This window comes from Lipotes vexillifer, unplaced genomic scaffold (assembly GCF_000442215.2).
Source record: "Lipotes vexillifer unplaced genomic scaffold, Lipotes_vexillifer_v1.1 scaffold168, whole genome shotgun sequence".
Taxonomy (NCBI): Eukaryota; Metazoa; Chordata; class Mammalia; order Artiodactyla; family Lipotidae; genus Lipotes; species Lipotes vexillifer.
Genome location: NW_006773947.1, coordinates 2,513,740 through 2,528,864, shown reverse-complemented (window position 1 = coordinate 2,528,864; position 15,125 = coordinate 2,513,740). Strand labels below are relative to the sequence as shown.

Here is a 15,125-nt window from a genome sequence, read left to right as displayed (position 1 = left end):
TCCCTACATTCTCTTCAGTTTTATGCAAAAATGTATTAATTGACAATATCCAGTTCAGTGGGTAAAGAATGATGTACCTTTTTAATACTAGCATTCTCTTTATTACTATTCAGGTCAAGTATCTTTTTACTTGATCTTCAGTTTGCATTTCTTCTTGGGTGAATGGTTTGAATATCCTTTGTCTAATTTTCAGGTAGATAATAAAATACTTCATGAGTTCATGTTGAAAATTCAAATTCAAGACTATAGAGCTTTTGCTAACCTCTTCTAATAACATCTGTATCCCCTTTCTTCCACACTGAGAATCATGGTTCTCAAGGACACAGGGATGATAGAATTAAAATATCCCCTAACTACTCATTTTTTAATCTCATATTATAGCACAATAGTCTTAGAATAATACCACTAATAATACCCCCCAATGTGATTACTGAAAAGTTCAGGAAAACTAATTTTACATTAAAATGAGCAACAGGAAAGTCACTGAGGTCAAATCCCAAACAAAGTTATTTTATGAATAAAAATATTAAGGGCTTCATGTTTATGAATTCTTGTTGTTTCTATATCGTTGCTACTTTTTTCCCCCCGGCCTGCCTCTCTTTTTTGTTCTTACTTTTTCCAGGTATTGCATTTTGAGGATATTTGTCTTGTTATTTCATCTTTATTTTATCCTTTACTTTGTTTTTAAACTCTTTATTTCTATTTTTTTTGACCAACCTTGAAATTTTACCATGCTTTCCTAAAATATAAAGATACCCTCTTCTGAATAGTACAGGGACTTTAAAACACTTTCACTCTGATCATCTCCTTCTCCATTTACATACTGTTTATGGCCTGTATTTTTTTTTTCAGCCCTGCAAGTTAGAAACTTTTTAAAAAATTACCTTATTCAGACACTTTTTAAAAGACTTACCTACATGTGCAGCAGTTTCTTTGCTTATTATTGCTTTTTACATCTCACTTTTCTTCTGGTATTATTACCCTTTCTGATCTTTCTTTTTTTTGGCCATGCCACACTGCACCGCATGCGGAGTCTTAGTTCCCCCAAGTAGGGATCAAGCCTGCGCCCCCTGCAGTGGAAGTGCAGAGTCATAACTACTGGACCACCAGGGAAGTCCTGAGATTCATTCTCGAAAAGCTCCTTTAGAGGATAGTTGTTGGTTCTAAACCCTCAGTTTTTATCCTCAATGTTTTTATTTCACCGTTATTTTTATAAACCTATTTTACAGGATAACAATTATTTTTCTCTGGCTACTATTAAGATTTTTTCCTTAGTTTTTGGTATTCTGTAGTTTTAGTGCAATTTCAAGTAGGTTTTTAAGAAAAAAGTCTGTTTAGTATACATTACAAAATCTATTGGAATCACTTCTTTAATCATATCTGTAAAACTGTCGGCTACTATCTCTTCAAATATTGTGTCTTCTCCATTCTCCTTATTTGGGGGTTATGATGAGACCTTGTCATTCGATCCTCTGGTCTCTTAACATCTCTTTCCTATTTTTCTTTCGTCCCCTCATTTCACTCTGCTGCGTTCTGGGTAATTTCTTCAGCTTTCTTGCTTATTATACTAAGTTTTTCAGCTCTGTTAAACTGAGTTATTTTATTTCAGTAACCAAATTTTTCATTTTAAAAAATTCTGTTTGGTTCTTTTTCAAATCTGTGTAGTCTTTTTTTTAATGAAATTTCTTAAAAATATAAAAAAGTAATGAGAATAGTAAGGAATCCTTATACACCTATCACATAGATTTAATATGTTTAATGTTCATATTTTGCTGTATTTTCTTCATTTCTTTTTGAACTGAAATATTTTAATGTCAGTTACATACATCAGGAGATTTTTCCCCTAAATACTTGGATAATTTATACCTAACCACAATACCACTACCTTGCCTACCAAAGATTACCCATAATTTTCTTTAATATTCTTTAAGAGCTGGTCCATATTCATATTTCTACAGCTGTCCCTCTTGGTTTGCAACAGTTTTGTTCAAACCTGCCAATCACAGACCACACATTGCATTTGTCTTTTAATCTGGAATAAGCTCCCTTCCTATTTTTTTCTTTTATGACATTGACTTCTTGAAGACGTAGGGCTGTTTTCCTAAAATTATGCCACCTTCTGGATTTTTCTCATCATTTTCTTTATCTTGTTTCTTTATTTCCTATAAAATAGAAATTGTATCTGAAGGCTTGATTAGGTCCAGATTAAACATTTTTGGCAGCAGTACTTTATAGGTAAAATTGTCTACTTTATATTGTATCATATTAGGATATAGATATTGTCAGGTTATTCCACTCTCTGGGATTGGTGGCCACATTTCTCCATTATAGAGTTATATTTTCCCCCGAGTACCACCAAGTAGTCTAAATTGGGAGGATGGATGTGTGATACTTTGAAATCTTGCAAAAATACAATTCTCCCTCAGTCTTTCTTTAATGGTTTTAATATCCATTTGTGATTCTGGCCTGAATCAATTATTTAATTACAGACTACAAAATGATAATTTTCCATTTCTGTTATTCTTATTCTTTATCAGCTGGCATTCTTCTGTAAACAAGAATTCTCCCTCATCAGTTTGGGGCTATTGGTTACCGTGGGATGTAGTTCCTACTTGAAAGGCATGATATATCTTAATGTTTTCCCTTTAATTGCCAGTTTTCAGAGTAATATCTTGTATAATAGTTAACCTAAATGGTGACAGATAAGGTGTTTTTTTTAACATCTTTATTGGAGTATAATTGCTTTACAATGGTGTGTTAGTTTCTGCTTTATAACAAAGTGAATCAGCTATACGTATACATATATCCGCATATCTCCTCCCTCTTGCTTCTCCCTCCCACCCTCCCTGTCGCACCCCTCTAGGTGGTCACAAAGCACTGAGCTGATCTCCCTGTGCTATGCAGCTGCTTCCCACTAGCTATCTATTTTATATTTGGTAGTATATATAAGTCCATGCCACTCTCTCACTTCGTCCCAGCCTACCCTTCCCCCTCCGCGTGTCCTCAAGTCCATTCTCTACGTCTGCATATTTATTCCTGTCCTGCCCCTAGGTTCTTCAGAACCTTTTTTTTTTTAGATTCCATATATATGTTAGCATACGGTACTTATTTTTCTCTTTCTGACTTACTTCACTCTGTATGACAGTCTCTGGGACAAATGAGGTTTTGTGTGTTGTATATGTTATGTTTCATTTTGCTTTTGACATGAATGGAGCTTTCTCTTTTTTGAGTATAATAGACGTGTAATTTTATATATTCAGTGTGTGTCATTCAGTTATGTTCATTATTTTTATTGATGCTCAAATTATCTCAATCTTGTCTGTCTACTCATTTTTGGTAATCACTTTTATCATGTTAGTTTTGAGCCTTCCATCTTCTAAATCTTTAAACATTTCATTATCATATAATTCTGTTATCTGAAATACTTGGGAACCTATATATGAGTTATTTTCTGCTGACTCTAGTGGTAAGTGAATTCAGATCACTTTGGCTCCATTCCAGAAGTTCAGGCTTAAACTGGAAATCTCAAGTTCAGTCCCTCCACCAGTGCTGATACCAGTATCTGCTTGCTTACACTGCTTGGGTTTTAGCTCACAATTTGTTTTGTTTTTGTTGTTGATTGTGGTGGTGGAATGGGGAGGCTCTTGGATTTCTCTTCCTGTGTCCAGCTCAGTTGTCCTCTTGAATCCTTTCCTGATTTTTTCAACAGCTCAACCTAACCTTTTTCTCCTTGGAATTTCATTTTTTCTCCTTGGAATTTCATTTAGTGTTTTATCTGTACCTCTCTAATGCCCTTGTCACTTTCAGTTGTAAAAAATATGTTTATATAATATCTTGTCTCTCATTAGACTACACTTTCCTCTAGGTCACTGTCATATCTTCAGGTTTTTGTTTTGTTTTGTTTTTTTCCAGATCCTCCACAGGAGGTAGTTTAGTAACCCTGACGTATCGATATATAGTCAACAAATTTTTATTTACTCAGTGTAAGAAAATATGTTTGGATTTGTAAACCACTAAATTATTAACAGGTTTTTGGAGTATGATTAACTTTCTTTCTGAGAGGTTAATTGTACTTACTCTGACTTGATTTCTTTGATATATTTCTCCTCGTAAAACACATGCTTAACCAGTGACATAATATCAAGGATTGATAATTTTGTGCTGGCAGCAGTAGAAATTATAGCCCAAAACTGAGTTTCTGCTTTATAAATAAGGATGGATAGGAAACTTTAGTCAAGGTAGATTCAAACAAGGAGATGCTACTTCAATGGTATATTTAAGTTACTGATACCATAATTATTAATGAAACATAGAGTATGACTAAGGAAGAAAATTTACTTAAGTGTGCTTATGTTATACAGATTACACTGATATTCAGTGTTATATTTTATGATCAGATTTATTTCAGGATAAGTGGTGTTTGAAATTAGTAGGACTGAGTAACCAGATGGAATGCTTTCTTGTGCTCAGCATGAATAATTAAACTATACTCCCCAGTACATGAGGTACTCTTTCTTTTTTGCCCACAAGCACTACATAGAATTATCAGTTAATCATTTACGTGGAACTTGCACAACATGAGATGTAATAATCAGTACCTAGTAACAAATTAGTTTTGAACAATAGCATTAACCCTGACTAACATCATGACTTAGAATTTGAAATCCTAATTCTCCATGATTGTTGCAACTGTTGAAAGAACCTGACATACATCTTATTATAGTTATAATTTGTGCTTTCTTTTCACATTATATTTAAGTGAATGAAAAGAATACTCTACAGGAAGAAAATAAAAAGCTTTCTGAACAGCTGCAGCAGAAAATTGAGTAAGTATTTTTTCTTAATTGTGGCAGAAAATTGAATATTTTCCCCTAGCTTCTCTTTCTTCATTTTACTTAGCTTTTTGCAAACTGTAAAGATATATTAAGAGTTAAAGGTTTCATTTTTAAAAGTTATAAAGTATTCTGCAAATGAAAATATAAAGAAAATCACTATGTTTTTGTTCTGGGAGTATCTATGAAGGGTGTATATGCATCTCTTAGCTTAGTGTGTGAATATATAAAAATCAAAACATTTTAATTTAAAGCACTTTAATTTTTATAACTTTATTATAAATAACAAATCATTCAAATAAATTATTTGAAGTACTTATATTTTAAATATTTGAGTTTTGTTACCACCTTTCTAGCCTTGTCCCAGAAACTTCATAAAAACAATCTGAATAATTATTTCCTCTTATATACTTCTCAGGCCTGGAGAACTTCCTCCTTTCCCTCTCCCCCAAATTCTCATAATAAAAATCATAACTTTCATCTTGTGTTCCAGTTACTCTTCTTTGTGTTTTATGTTTATTATTTCTAATCCTCACTGTGACTCTTCAAGGTAGTTTTATTAACTCTACTTTATAGATGAGAAATCCACATCTTAAAAAAGTCAAGTAACTTGCCATGGTCTCACAACTAGTAGATAATGAGACATCACTCAGAACCCTGTCTTCTGACTTAAAAGCCTCTGTTCTTTCCATTATTTGACAGCGTCTCAAAAAAAGAATCTTTTTCTGGGTCTAGTCTGACTGATGCCAAGCAGAGTTATGGCCAGTTCTAGGTTCCCATTTATGTAAAGCTTATATAATATTTTTTAAAAGTTAGGATTCAGGATAGTGTTAATGGTTTATAGGGTTTTAAAGACTCTGTTGCATCTGAGTGGACATCTACAAAAACTTTGCTAAACTATGTAGACGTAACACTATTTTGGCTTATGAGTATTTACTGTCTTATGTATAAACACATATCACAAGTGGAATTAACATCTTTATCATATCAGTATATTTTTAAGTAGTAGTGGATGTCCAATAGGATTTTGATATTTCTCCCATGTTATCATGAATATTGGTCCAATATTCAGCCCACTGAATATTGGTAGTCAAAGAGAATTTTGAGAGGGGATAATAGATGAGGAAAGAAGGCTATCAGGCCAGACTGAGGTTATCAAACGTGTGTATGAAAATGTCACCCCTTTCTCATTTTACTCATGCTGCATATTGAAGTGAAGCTAGAACACAAATTCACAGTCTTTTCTATATGATTCCAAAACACAAAGTTTTTCTTTTTGAAAAGTTACAACCTAATCTCACTTCAACTGACAAGATACTTTTTAGTATAGTCCTTATTTGTCCCACTTCCTGTGAGCATTCCTATGCTTCACTGTGATAATATCAGTGTGTTTGACTACAGGATGGTACCTCAGGCTCCACTGGAGGTGTTTTGTAACAAGCTGTATATGCTCTGCATTACCCTTCTTTTTTTTTTTTTAATAGATCTTTATTGAAGTATAATTGCTTCACAGTACTGTGTTAGTTTCTCTTGTACAGCAGAGTGAATCAGCCATGTGCATATATATACCCCCATATCCCCTCCCTCTTGAGCATCCCTCTCACCCTCCCTATCCCACCTCTCTAGGTCATCACAAAGCACCAAGCTTATCTCCCTAGGCTATGCTGCTGCTTCCCACTAGCTATTTTACATTCAGTAGTGTATATATGTCAGTGCTACTCTCATATCGCCCCAGCTTCCCCCTCCCCCACTGCATCCTCAAGTCCATTCTCTATGTCTGCATCTTTATTCCTGCCCTGCCACTAGGATCATCAGTACCATTTTTTTTTTTTTAAGATACCATATATATGTGTTAGCATACGGTATTTGTTTTTCTCTTTCTGACTTAACTTCACTCTGTATGACAGACTGTAGGTCCATCCACCTCACTATAAATAACTCAATTTCGTTTCTTTTTATGGCTGAGTAATATTCCATTGTACATATGTACCACATCTTCTTTATCCATTCATCTCTCGATGGACATTTAGGTTGGTTCCATGTCCTGGCTATTGTAAATAGTGCTGCAGTGAACATTGTGGTACATGTCTCTTTTTGAATTATGGTTTTCTCAGGGTATATGCCCAGTAGTAGCATTGCTGAGTCATAGGGCAGTTCTATTTTTAGTTTTTAAGGAACCTCCATACAGTTCTCCATGGTGGTTGTATCAGTTTACGCTCCCACCAACAGTGCAGGAGGGTTCCTTTTTCACTACACCATTTCCAACATTTATTGTTTGTAGACTTTTTGATAATGGCCATTCTGACCGGTGTGAGGTGATACCTCATTGTAGTTTTGATTTCTCTACTAATTAGTGATGTTGAGCATCTTTTCATGTGCCTCTTGGCCATCTGTATGTCTTTTTTGGTGAAATGTCTGTTTAGCTCTTCCACCCATTTTTAAATTGAATTCTTTGGTTTTTTGATATTGAGCTTCATGAGCTGTTTATATATTTTGGAGGTTAATCCTTTGTCCATTGATTCGTTTGCAAATATTTTCTCCCATTCTGAGGGTTGTCTTTTCATCTTGTTTATAGTTTCCTTTGCTGTGCAAAAGCTTGTAAGTTTAATTAGGTCCCATTTGTTTATTTTTGTTTTTATTTCCATTGCTCTAGGAGGTGGGTCAAAAAAGATCTTGCTGTGGTTTATGTCAAAGAGTGTTTTTCCTATGTTTTCCTCTAAGAGTTTTATAGTGTCTGGTCTTACATTTAGGCCTTTAATCCATTTGGAGTTTATGTTTGTGTATGGTGTTAGGGAGTGTTCTAATTTCATTCTTTTACATGTAGCTGTCCAGTTTTCCCAGCACCAGTTATTGAAGAGGCTGTCTTTTCTCCATTATATGTTCTTGACTCCACTGTCATAAATTAGGTGACCATATGTGTGTGGGTTTATCTCTGGGCTTTCTATCCTGTACCATTAATCTATATTTCTGTGTTTGTGCCAGTACCATGCTGTCTTGATTACTGTAGCTTTGTGGTATAGTTTGAAGTTGGGGAGCCTGATTCCTCCAGCTCTGTTTTTCTTTCTCAAGATTGCTTTGGCTGTTTGGGGTCTTTTGTGTTTCCATACAAATTGTAAAATTTTTTGTTCTAATTCTGTAAAGAATGCTATTGGTAGTTTGATAGGGATTGAATTGAATCTGTAGATTGCTTTGGGTAGTATAGACATTTTCACAGTATTGATTCTTCCAATCCAAGAGCATGGTATATTTCTCCATCTGTTTATGTCATCTTTGATTTCTTTCATCAGTGTTTTATAGTTTTCTGAGTACATGCATTTCACCTCCTTAGGTAAGTTTATTCCTAGGTATTTTATTCTTTTTGTTGAGGTGGTAAATGGGATTATTTCCTTAATTTCTCTTTCTGATTTTTTGTTGTTAGTGTATAGCAATGCCAGAGATTTCTGTGCATTAATTTTGTATCCTGCTACTCTACCAAATTCATTGATTAGTTCTGGTAGTTTTCTGGTGGCATCTTTAGGATTTTCTATGTATAGTATCGGGTCATCTGCAGACAATTACAGTTTTACTTCTTATCCAATTTTTATTCCTTTTATTTCTTTTTCTTCTCTGATTGCTATGGCTAGGACTTCCAAAACTGTGTTGAGTAAGAGTGGCGAGAGTGGCCATCCTTGTCTTGCTCCTGATCTTAGTGGAAATGCTTTCAGTTTTTCACCATTGAGAATGATGTTTGCTGTGGGTTTGTCATATATGGCCTTTATTATGTTGAGGTAGGTTCCCTTTATGCCTATTTTCTGAGAGTTTTTATCATAAATGGGTATTGAATTTTGTCAAAAGCTTTTACTGCATCTGTTGAGATGATCATATGGTTTTTATTCCTTAATTTGTTAATATGGTGTATCACACTGATTGATTTGCACATACTGAAGAATCCTTACATCCCTGGGATAAATCCCACTTGATCATGGTGTATGATCCTTTTAATATGTTGTTGGATTCTGTTTGCTAGCATTTTGTCCAGGATTTTTGCATCTGTGTTCATCAGTGATACTGATCTATAATTTTCTTTTTTTGTGATATCTTTTTCTGGTTTTGATATCAGGGTGATGGTGGCTTCGTAGAATGAATTTGGGAGGGTTCCTCCCTCTGCAATTTTTTGGAAGAGTTTGAGAAGGATGAGTGTTAGCTCCTCTCTAAATGTTTGATAGAATTCACCTGTGAAGCCATGTGGTCCTAGACTTCTGTTTGTTGGAAGATTTTTAATCACAGTTTCAACATCATTACTTGTGATTGGTCTGTTTATCTTTTCTAATTCTTCCTGGTTCAGTCTTGGAAAATTGCACATTTCCAAGAATTTGTCCCATTTCTTCATGGTTGTCCATTTTATTGGCATATAGTTTTTTGTAGTAATCTCTTATAATCCTTTGTATTTCTGCTGTGTCAGTTGTGGTTTCTCCTTTTTCATTTCTAACTTGATTGAGTAGTGTCCTCTCCCTTTTTTTCTTGATGAGTCTGGCTAAGGGTTTATCAAGTTTGTTTATCTTCTCAAAGAACCAGCTTTTAGTTGTATTGATCTTTGCAATTGTTTTCTTTGTTTCCATTTCATTTATTTCTGCTCTGATCTTTATGATTTCTTTCCTTCTACTGACTTTGGGTTTTCTTTGTTCTTCTTTCTCTAGTTGATTTAGGTGTACCCTTCATTTTTAAAAAACTGAATTCTGAATCACATCTGGTTCCAAAGATTTCAGATAAGTGGTGGTTGACCTACATTAATTTATGTTCTGTGAATTAACTTAGCATATGTAGCTTATGGTACTTTGAACACATCAGCCCTGATATTTATGAATTCCAAAGATAAATAAGATAACTAGTCTGTAGAGGTTATACAGAATTAGATGGGTGAATGCCTCCAAAACTAAGGTTATAAAGTGATTTGTAACTGGATAATGTCATTTGCTTGGTCAACTGTGAATTCTCATTTGTTCAGAATTAGTTTTAGTGTTCTCAAATTCACAGATTTTTCTGTTGAAGCTCATTGATACATTAGAAAAGAAGTAAAAGCTGAAGTTTGTAATAACAGTGAAGATCGATCATATAGATGAGCTCAGGGCATGTATGTTTTATTTAGTACATGGCCTTAGAACAGTGTAGGAGGTAATGTGTGTGTCAGTTCTCTCCTGAAATTTTAGATAGTTATTCTCATAAGCCAACTTCTTTTACAACTTGTTCTCCGCAAATTCCCTTTTGCTTTCAGTCAGAAAGAAATGTAGCAAGTATTATCTTGCCTGAAATTTCCCTGAACTTTAGAAAAAGTATTATTTTATTTATACTTTTTCTTGTTAAATGCAGTAATTCTGACTCACCTAATCTGGGTTTGATGTTACAGATACCTTTCTTTTTTGTTGTTGTTTTTGTTTTGTTTTGTTTGGCTGCATTGGGTCTGTTGCTGCATGTGGGCTTTCTCTAGTTGTGGCGAGCAGGGGCTACTCTCCGTTGCGGTGCGTGAACTTCTTCTTGCGGTGGCTTCTCTTGTTGCAGAACACGGGCTCTAGGCACGTGGGCTTCAGTAGTTGCAGCACGTGGGCTCAGTAGTTGGGGCACATGGGCTTAGTTACTCCGCAGCATGTGGGATCTTCCCAGACCAGGGATCGAACCCACGTGCCCTGCATTGGCAGGCGGATTCTTAACCATTGTGCCACCAGGGAAGTCCCACAGAGACCTTTTATGGTAGGACAGTTGTTTAGTGACACTATAGTAAGAAATTATTCAGAAAAAAATTTGCTGTTATAAAGTTCAAAATATATACTCAGCTGTACCAGTCACAGAAGGCAGGTAATTAAATAAGCTAAGTGTTGAGGTCATGACTTGTTTGGGGAAATGGATGAGCTGGATGTGAAAGTCAAAGGAGTCTTCTTTTTTGTTTGTTTTTTAAAACCCAGGTCCTCGACAGTGCAAGCACGGAGTCCTAACCACTGGACTGCCAGGGAGTTCCCTCAGTGCTCTCCTTTAAATTGAATTCCTTGTATAACTTCTTTAACAAATAGCCATTGTTTGAATACCTCTTATACAGGTTCACTGTGTCCCAAGCCTATTTAATTTTAACGAGATGATACTGTTAAAAGTTCTAAGTTTGGGTAGAAGTCACTGTACAGAGTGATATTTGTTGATTCTGATTTTTGCCTTCTGGGACCATCTGGAGCAAGTTTACCCCCCCCCACCCCCACCTTCTATTTGATGGCCCTTTGTTTACATGAAGATGGTACGGGGCCCTCCTGAGTCTTAATTGTAAATAGGTAAACATACAGAGTAGATATTCTCTGTTCAATAACTGTTCTTTGTGAGACATTACTTCAAGACTCTTCAAATTATCATTTCTCTTTAATGTTTCAGTTTGTCAGTATTTTAATTAATTCAGTTGTCTTCTAGGTATAGTCTGACCCGTAGAGCAATACTGCTCCCTCCATTTTTCTGTATCTTTTTACTTATATTAATGTGGTCAAATACATACATTACTGGTGGTTCTTTACCAGGTTTACTGCTAACTAGAACCTCTAAGTCAAAGTCTTCCCTATGGCTTTATAGTAGTTGTTATGGAAACCTTATTTCAAAGGAGTCTTCATTGTAAGGTAAAGAGCACTATTGATTAAATACTATTTTCTGGGCATTGTATTACATTTTTACATATATTATTTCTTTCTCACCACTTTCCCACAAAAACGAAGTAGGAAAGTACAGTACTGTACCTACTTTAATAGAGGCTCAGAAAGGTTAACTAACTTCCCCAAGGTGACTAGTAAATGTCAGATGCAGGATTTGAACCCAGGTCTACCTCAACTTCAGAGTTTTTAAACCCTCTGTATAGTTTTGTGCTAAAACAGCCTTAGAAGGTTAACCTGCATGGTGTCAGCCTGCGTAGGTGGATTCTCTCTCTTCTGACTCACTTCAGTGAGGCTTTTTATCTTGCATTTATCCTGTTCTATTTCATTTTGTTAGATATGGCCCATTATTCCAACCTCTGAGGGTCTTTCATATGTTGATTTTTTTCCTAAGATGTATTAGGTTAACTTTTATTCTCAGCTTTGTGTCTTCCACAAATTCAATGAATATTCCATGAGCACCCTCATCAAAATCAGTAATAAACGTTGAACAAAACCTGCCTGAGGATAGAGCCCTGAGGCATACTTCCACAGGTTTCCTCATCGATATAATTCTTTGTCTGATGGTGTTCAGTCAGTTTGGAGTCTGTCTTTCTCTATTAGTACCAAGTTTGTATTTCTCCGTTTTGTTTACAGTGAGAAGATAACAAGAGAGTCACTGTCAGATGCCTTCCTGAGAGCGAGATACGCAGTAGAGCATTCCTCAGAAAACTGGCTTTATAACCCTATTTTTAAAAATTAGTCTTATTTGAATTATTGATATTATAAACTGGTTCCAAGAAAGCAGGGTATCAGACTCATTAGTGTATATTTCAGGGAACCCTTTTTTTGAAAATCAGAATGTTTAAGTGAACCTAATAGCTGTAACTATTTCATTAAATTTAAATGATATTTTAACTGGAAGTGTAAGTTTTTTGGAGGAGGAGAAAAGCTTGAATATTAGAAGCTTCTTTACAGACTCATTATGAAGGGAGACCCTGGATCCTTACAGCTCTTAGAAAAATGGACAACTAAAATTGTTTTGACAGGAATTTAAGGGGAGGCTCTCGGGCCGTTAGCAAGAAAAGTGGAAGGAGAAAGATGGCCAGTGTACATAATTAACCTAAAGCTGTGGCATAAAATTTTAACTTTTCTCAGAAAATCAGAATGAGACCTAATGCTTTAAAGAAGAAACTTGGTTAACACATGGAAAGTTTTTTTTTTTTTTTTTTTCTTTTTCTTTTATGACAAAGGACAAAGGAGGACAAAGCCAGCACTTGTTTACTTAGTTTGGACACCTCTAGTTAGAGCTGGTTTTGTGTGTGTGTGTGTGTTTGTATGTTTTTTCCTTTTGTGATCCCAGCTACTTCTAGATTGACTCTGCCAGGAAATCAGTTTCTTCTCGTGACTCATTCATGTTTCAGGTTGAATTTTTATGACTAATAGGCAGGTAGCCTGTGATGTGATTAATTAAAGTGAGGTCAGATAGATTTCATACTCCATTAATTTGTACAGGTTTCTCGTATGACTTTAGTTTACTTTGTTTTTTCCAGAATAAGATGGTAGAATTGTAGGTAGAGATTAGATATTAGCTCTAAAGATTTTACTCAGTATAGAGTATAGGATTATAGACCACAAATAATATTGATATTATCTAGCAAATTAAGATACAAATCCATTAGGAAAAATTAATCTCTTTTAATTAAAAAAAATCTGTTGGTCATATTTATAAAAATCTTATTATTCTTTGTTTGAAATATGTAGTATTACAAACTGATATGAGTATATTAGGATAGACTGGTTTTGTCATGTAAAGCCTAAATGCCTGACAGACTGATAAAAATTGGTGGCAAATAAGGTCAACGATGGCTTGACATGGGAAAGGCAGTTGAGTTAAAGTGAATTAACTTTATTTTACTCAATACCCACAATTCAGTCCAAACCCAGTCTTTAGGTGCCTTCGGGCCTGAATTGAATTGGGCAAGAACATATGCCTAGATCAGCACAAATTTATTTTTCTAGTGAAATCTGGGAACCTCTCATATTCATTCATTCAATAAGTATTTATTGGTCATGTACCAAGAACCCACTATTGCAGACACTTGTGATGTATCAATGAACCAAAAAGATCCTTATCCTCTTAGAGCTTACTTTCTGGCTGGTGAGCAGTAGACAAATCAATTATGTACTATGTTAGAAAGCAGTAACTGCTATGGATAAAGTAACAGCAGAATAACAAGGAACCAGAGTACTAGGGTGTGGGAAGGGGGTTGCAGTTTTAAATAGCATGTTCAAGGCAGGCATTGATGAGAAGGCAAACACTTGAAGAAGATGAGGTAGTTAGCCATGTGATATCTGGGGATGAGCATTCCAAGCAGATGGAACAGCTGGAGCAAAGAACGTAAAGTAGGGGTGTGCCTGGTGTGTTTGAGGAGCCTGGGGAAGCGAGGGTGGCTGGAGTAGAATGTAATGAGAGGAGTCAGGTAATGGGGGAGGAGGATGATCAGATCAATCATTATAAGGAGTTTGGCTTGTGTTTTCAGTGAAGTGGGGAGATGTGGCAGGTTTTAATCAGAAGAGTGACATGATATGATGTAAGTTTTAATAAGATTATTCTGGCTGATGTGTTGAGAGTACTGATAGTGAAGCGTGGATAGAAGCAGAAGTAGAAATTCAAAGTCTGAGTCCTACTTGTAGTCAGTCATCAGCCCCATGGTCTATACCAAGGATAACAGTGTTGTCCTGGGAGTCTGGCTGCCAGGGTTTAGATCCTGCTTCTGTTAAACGTTTTTATTTTATTTTATTGTTTATAAATTTATTTATTTATTTTTGGCTGCATTGGGTCTTCGTTGCTGTGCGTGGGCTTTCTCTAGTTGCGTTGAGCGGGGGCTGCTCTTCATTGTGGTGCACGGGCTTCTCATTGTGGTGGCTTCTCTTGTTGCAGAGCATGGGCTCTAGGCGCTTGGGCTTCAGTAGTTGTGGCTCACAGGTTCTAGAGCACAGGCTCCGTAGTTGTGGTGCACGTGCTTAGTTGCTCTGCAGCGTGTGGGAATCTTCCCAGACCAGGGCTTGAACCCATGTCCCCTGCATTGGCAGGCGGATTCTCAACCACTGCGCCACCAGGGAAGCCCTTACTATTTTATTTTAGTAAGCGACTTAACCTCTGTATCTGTATTTTCTGCTTGTAAAATGAGAGTAATAATAATACCTTATACTTAAACTGATACATGTAACGCTTTGAACAGTGCCTGCCAGTGTAAACCTGCAACAAATGTTGGTGTTACCAGTGTTAGTATTATTTATCACCCTGAATTTGTCATTTGCCAAGTCTTGTTGATTCTGTTGCCAGAGTGTTTAACACTGGTCCCTTCCTTTCCATACGTATCTTCAGAATTCCAGTTCAAACCCAGAGAAGCTCCTGCCTGAACTATTACAGCCACTACTTCCTTTCTTTCTGTCCCAGTCAATCTTGCACAGTCTTGCTGCTAGATTGTCACATTACTTCCATTCTCTAAAACCTTCATTCCTTTCCTCTTGCTTTCTAAATTATGTGCACACTTAGTCGAGGCTCTCCTTCATGTAGTTCCAGCTTGTCTTTCTCTAACACAAGTACACAGTACTGCCTGCCTTTACTCAAACTTGGAGGATCCTCTGCTGATTT

The 15,125-nt window shown here is 35.8% G+C and overlaps 1 protein-coding gene across 1 annotated transcript in view; it reads left to right on the top strand.

Annotated features, from left to right (window-relative positions):
- The window catches only part of RBBP8 (RB binding protein 8, endonuclease), a 77,889-nt gene that overhangs the window by 28,305 nt on the left and 34,459 nt on the right, over positions 1 to 15,125 (top strand). Inside the window, exon 5 of the mRNA XM_007448606.1 lies at positions 4,760 to 4,826. Coding sequence (XP_007448668.1) covers positions 4,760 to 4,826 — 67 coding nt within the window. The remainder of the gene's footprint in view (positions 1 to 4,759; positions 4,827 to 15,125) is intronic.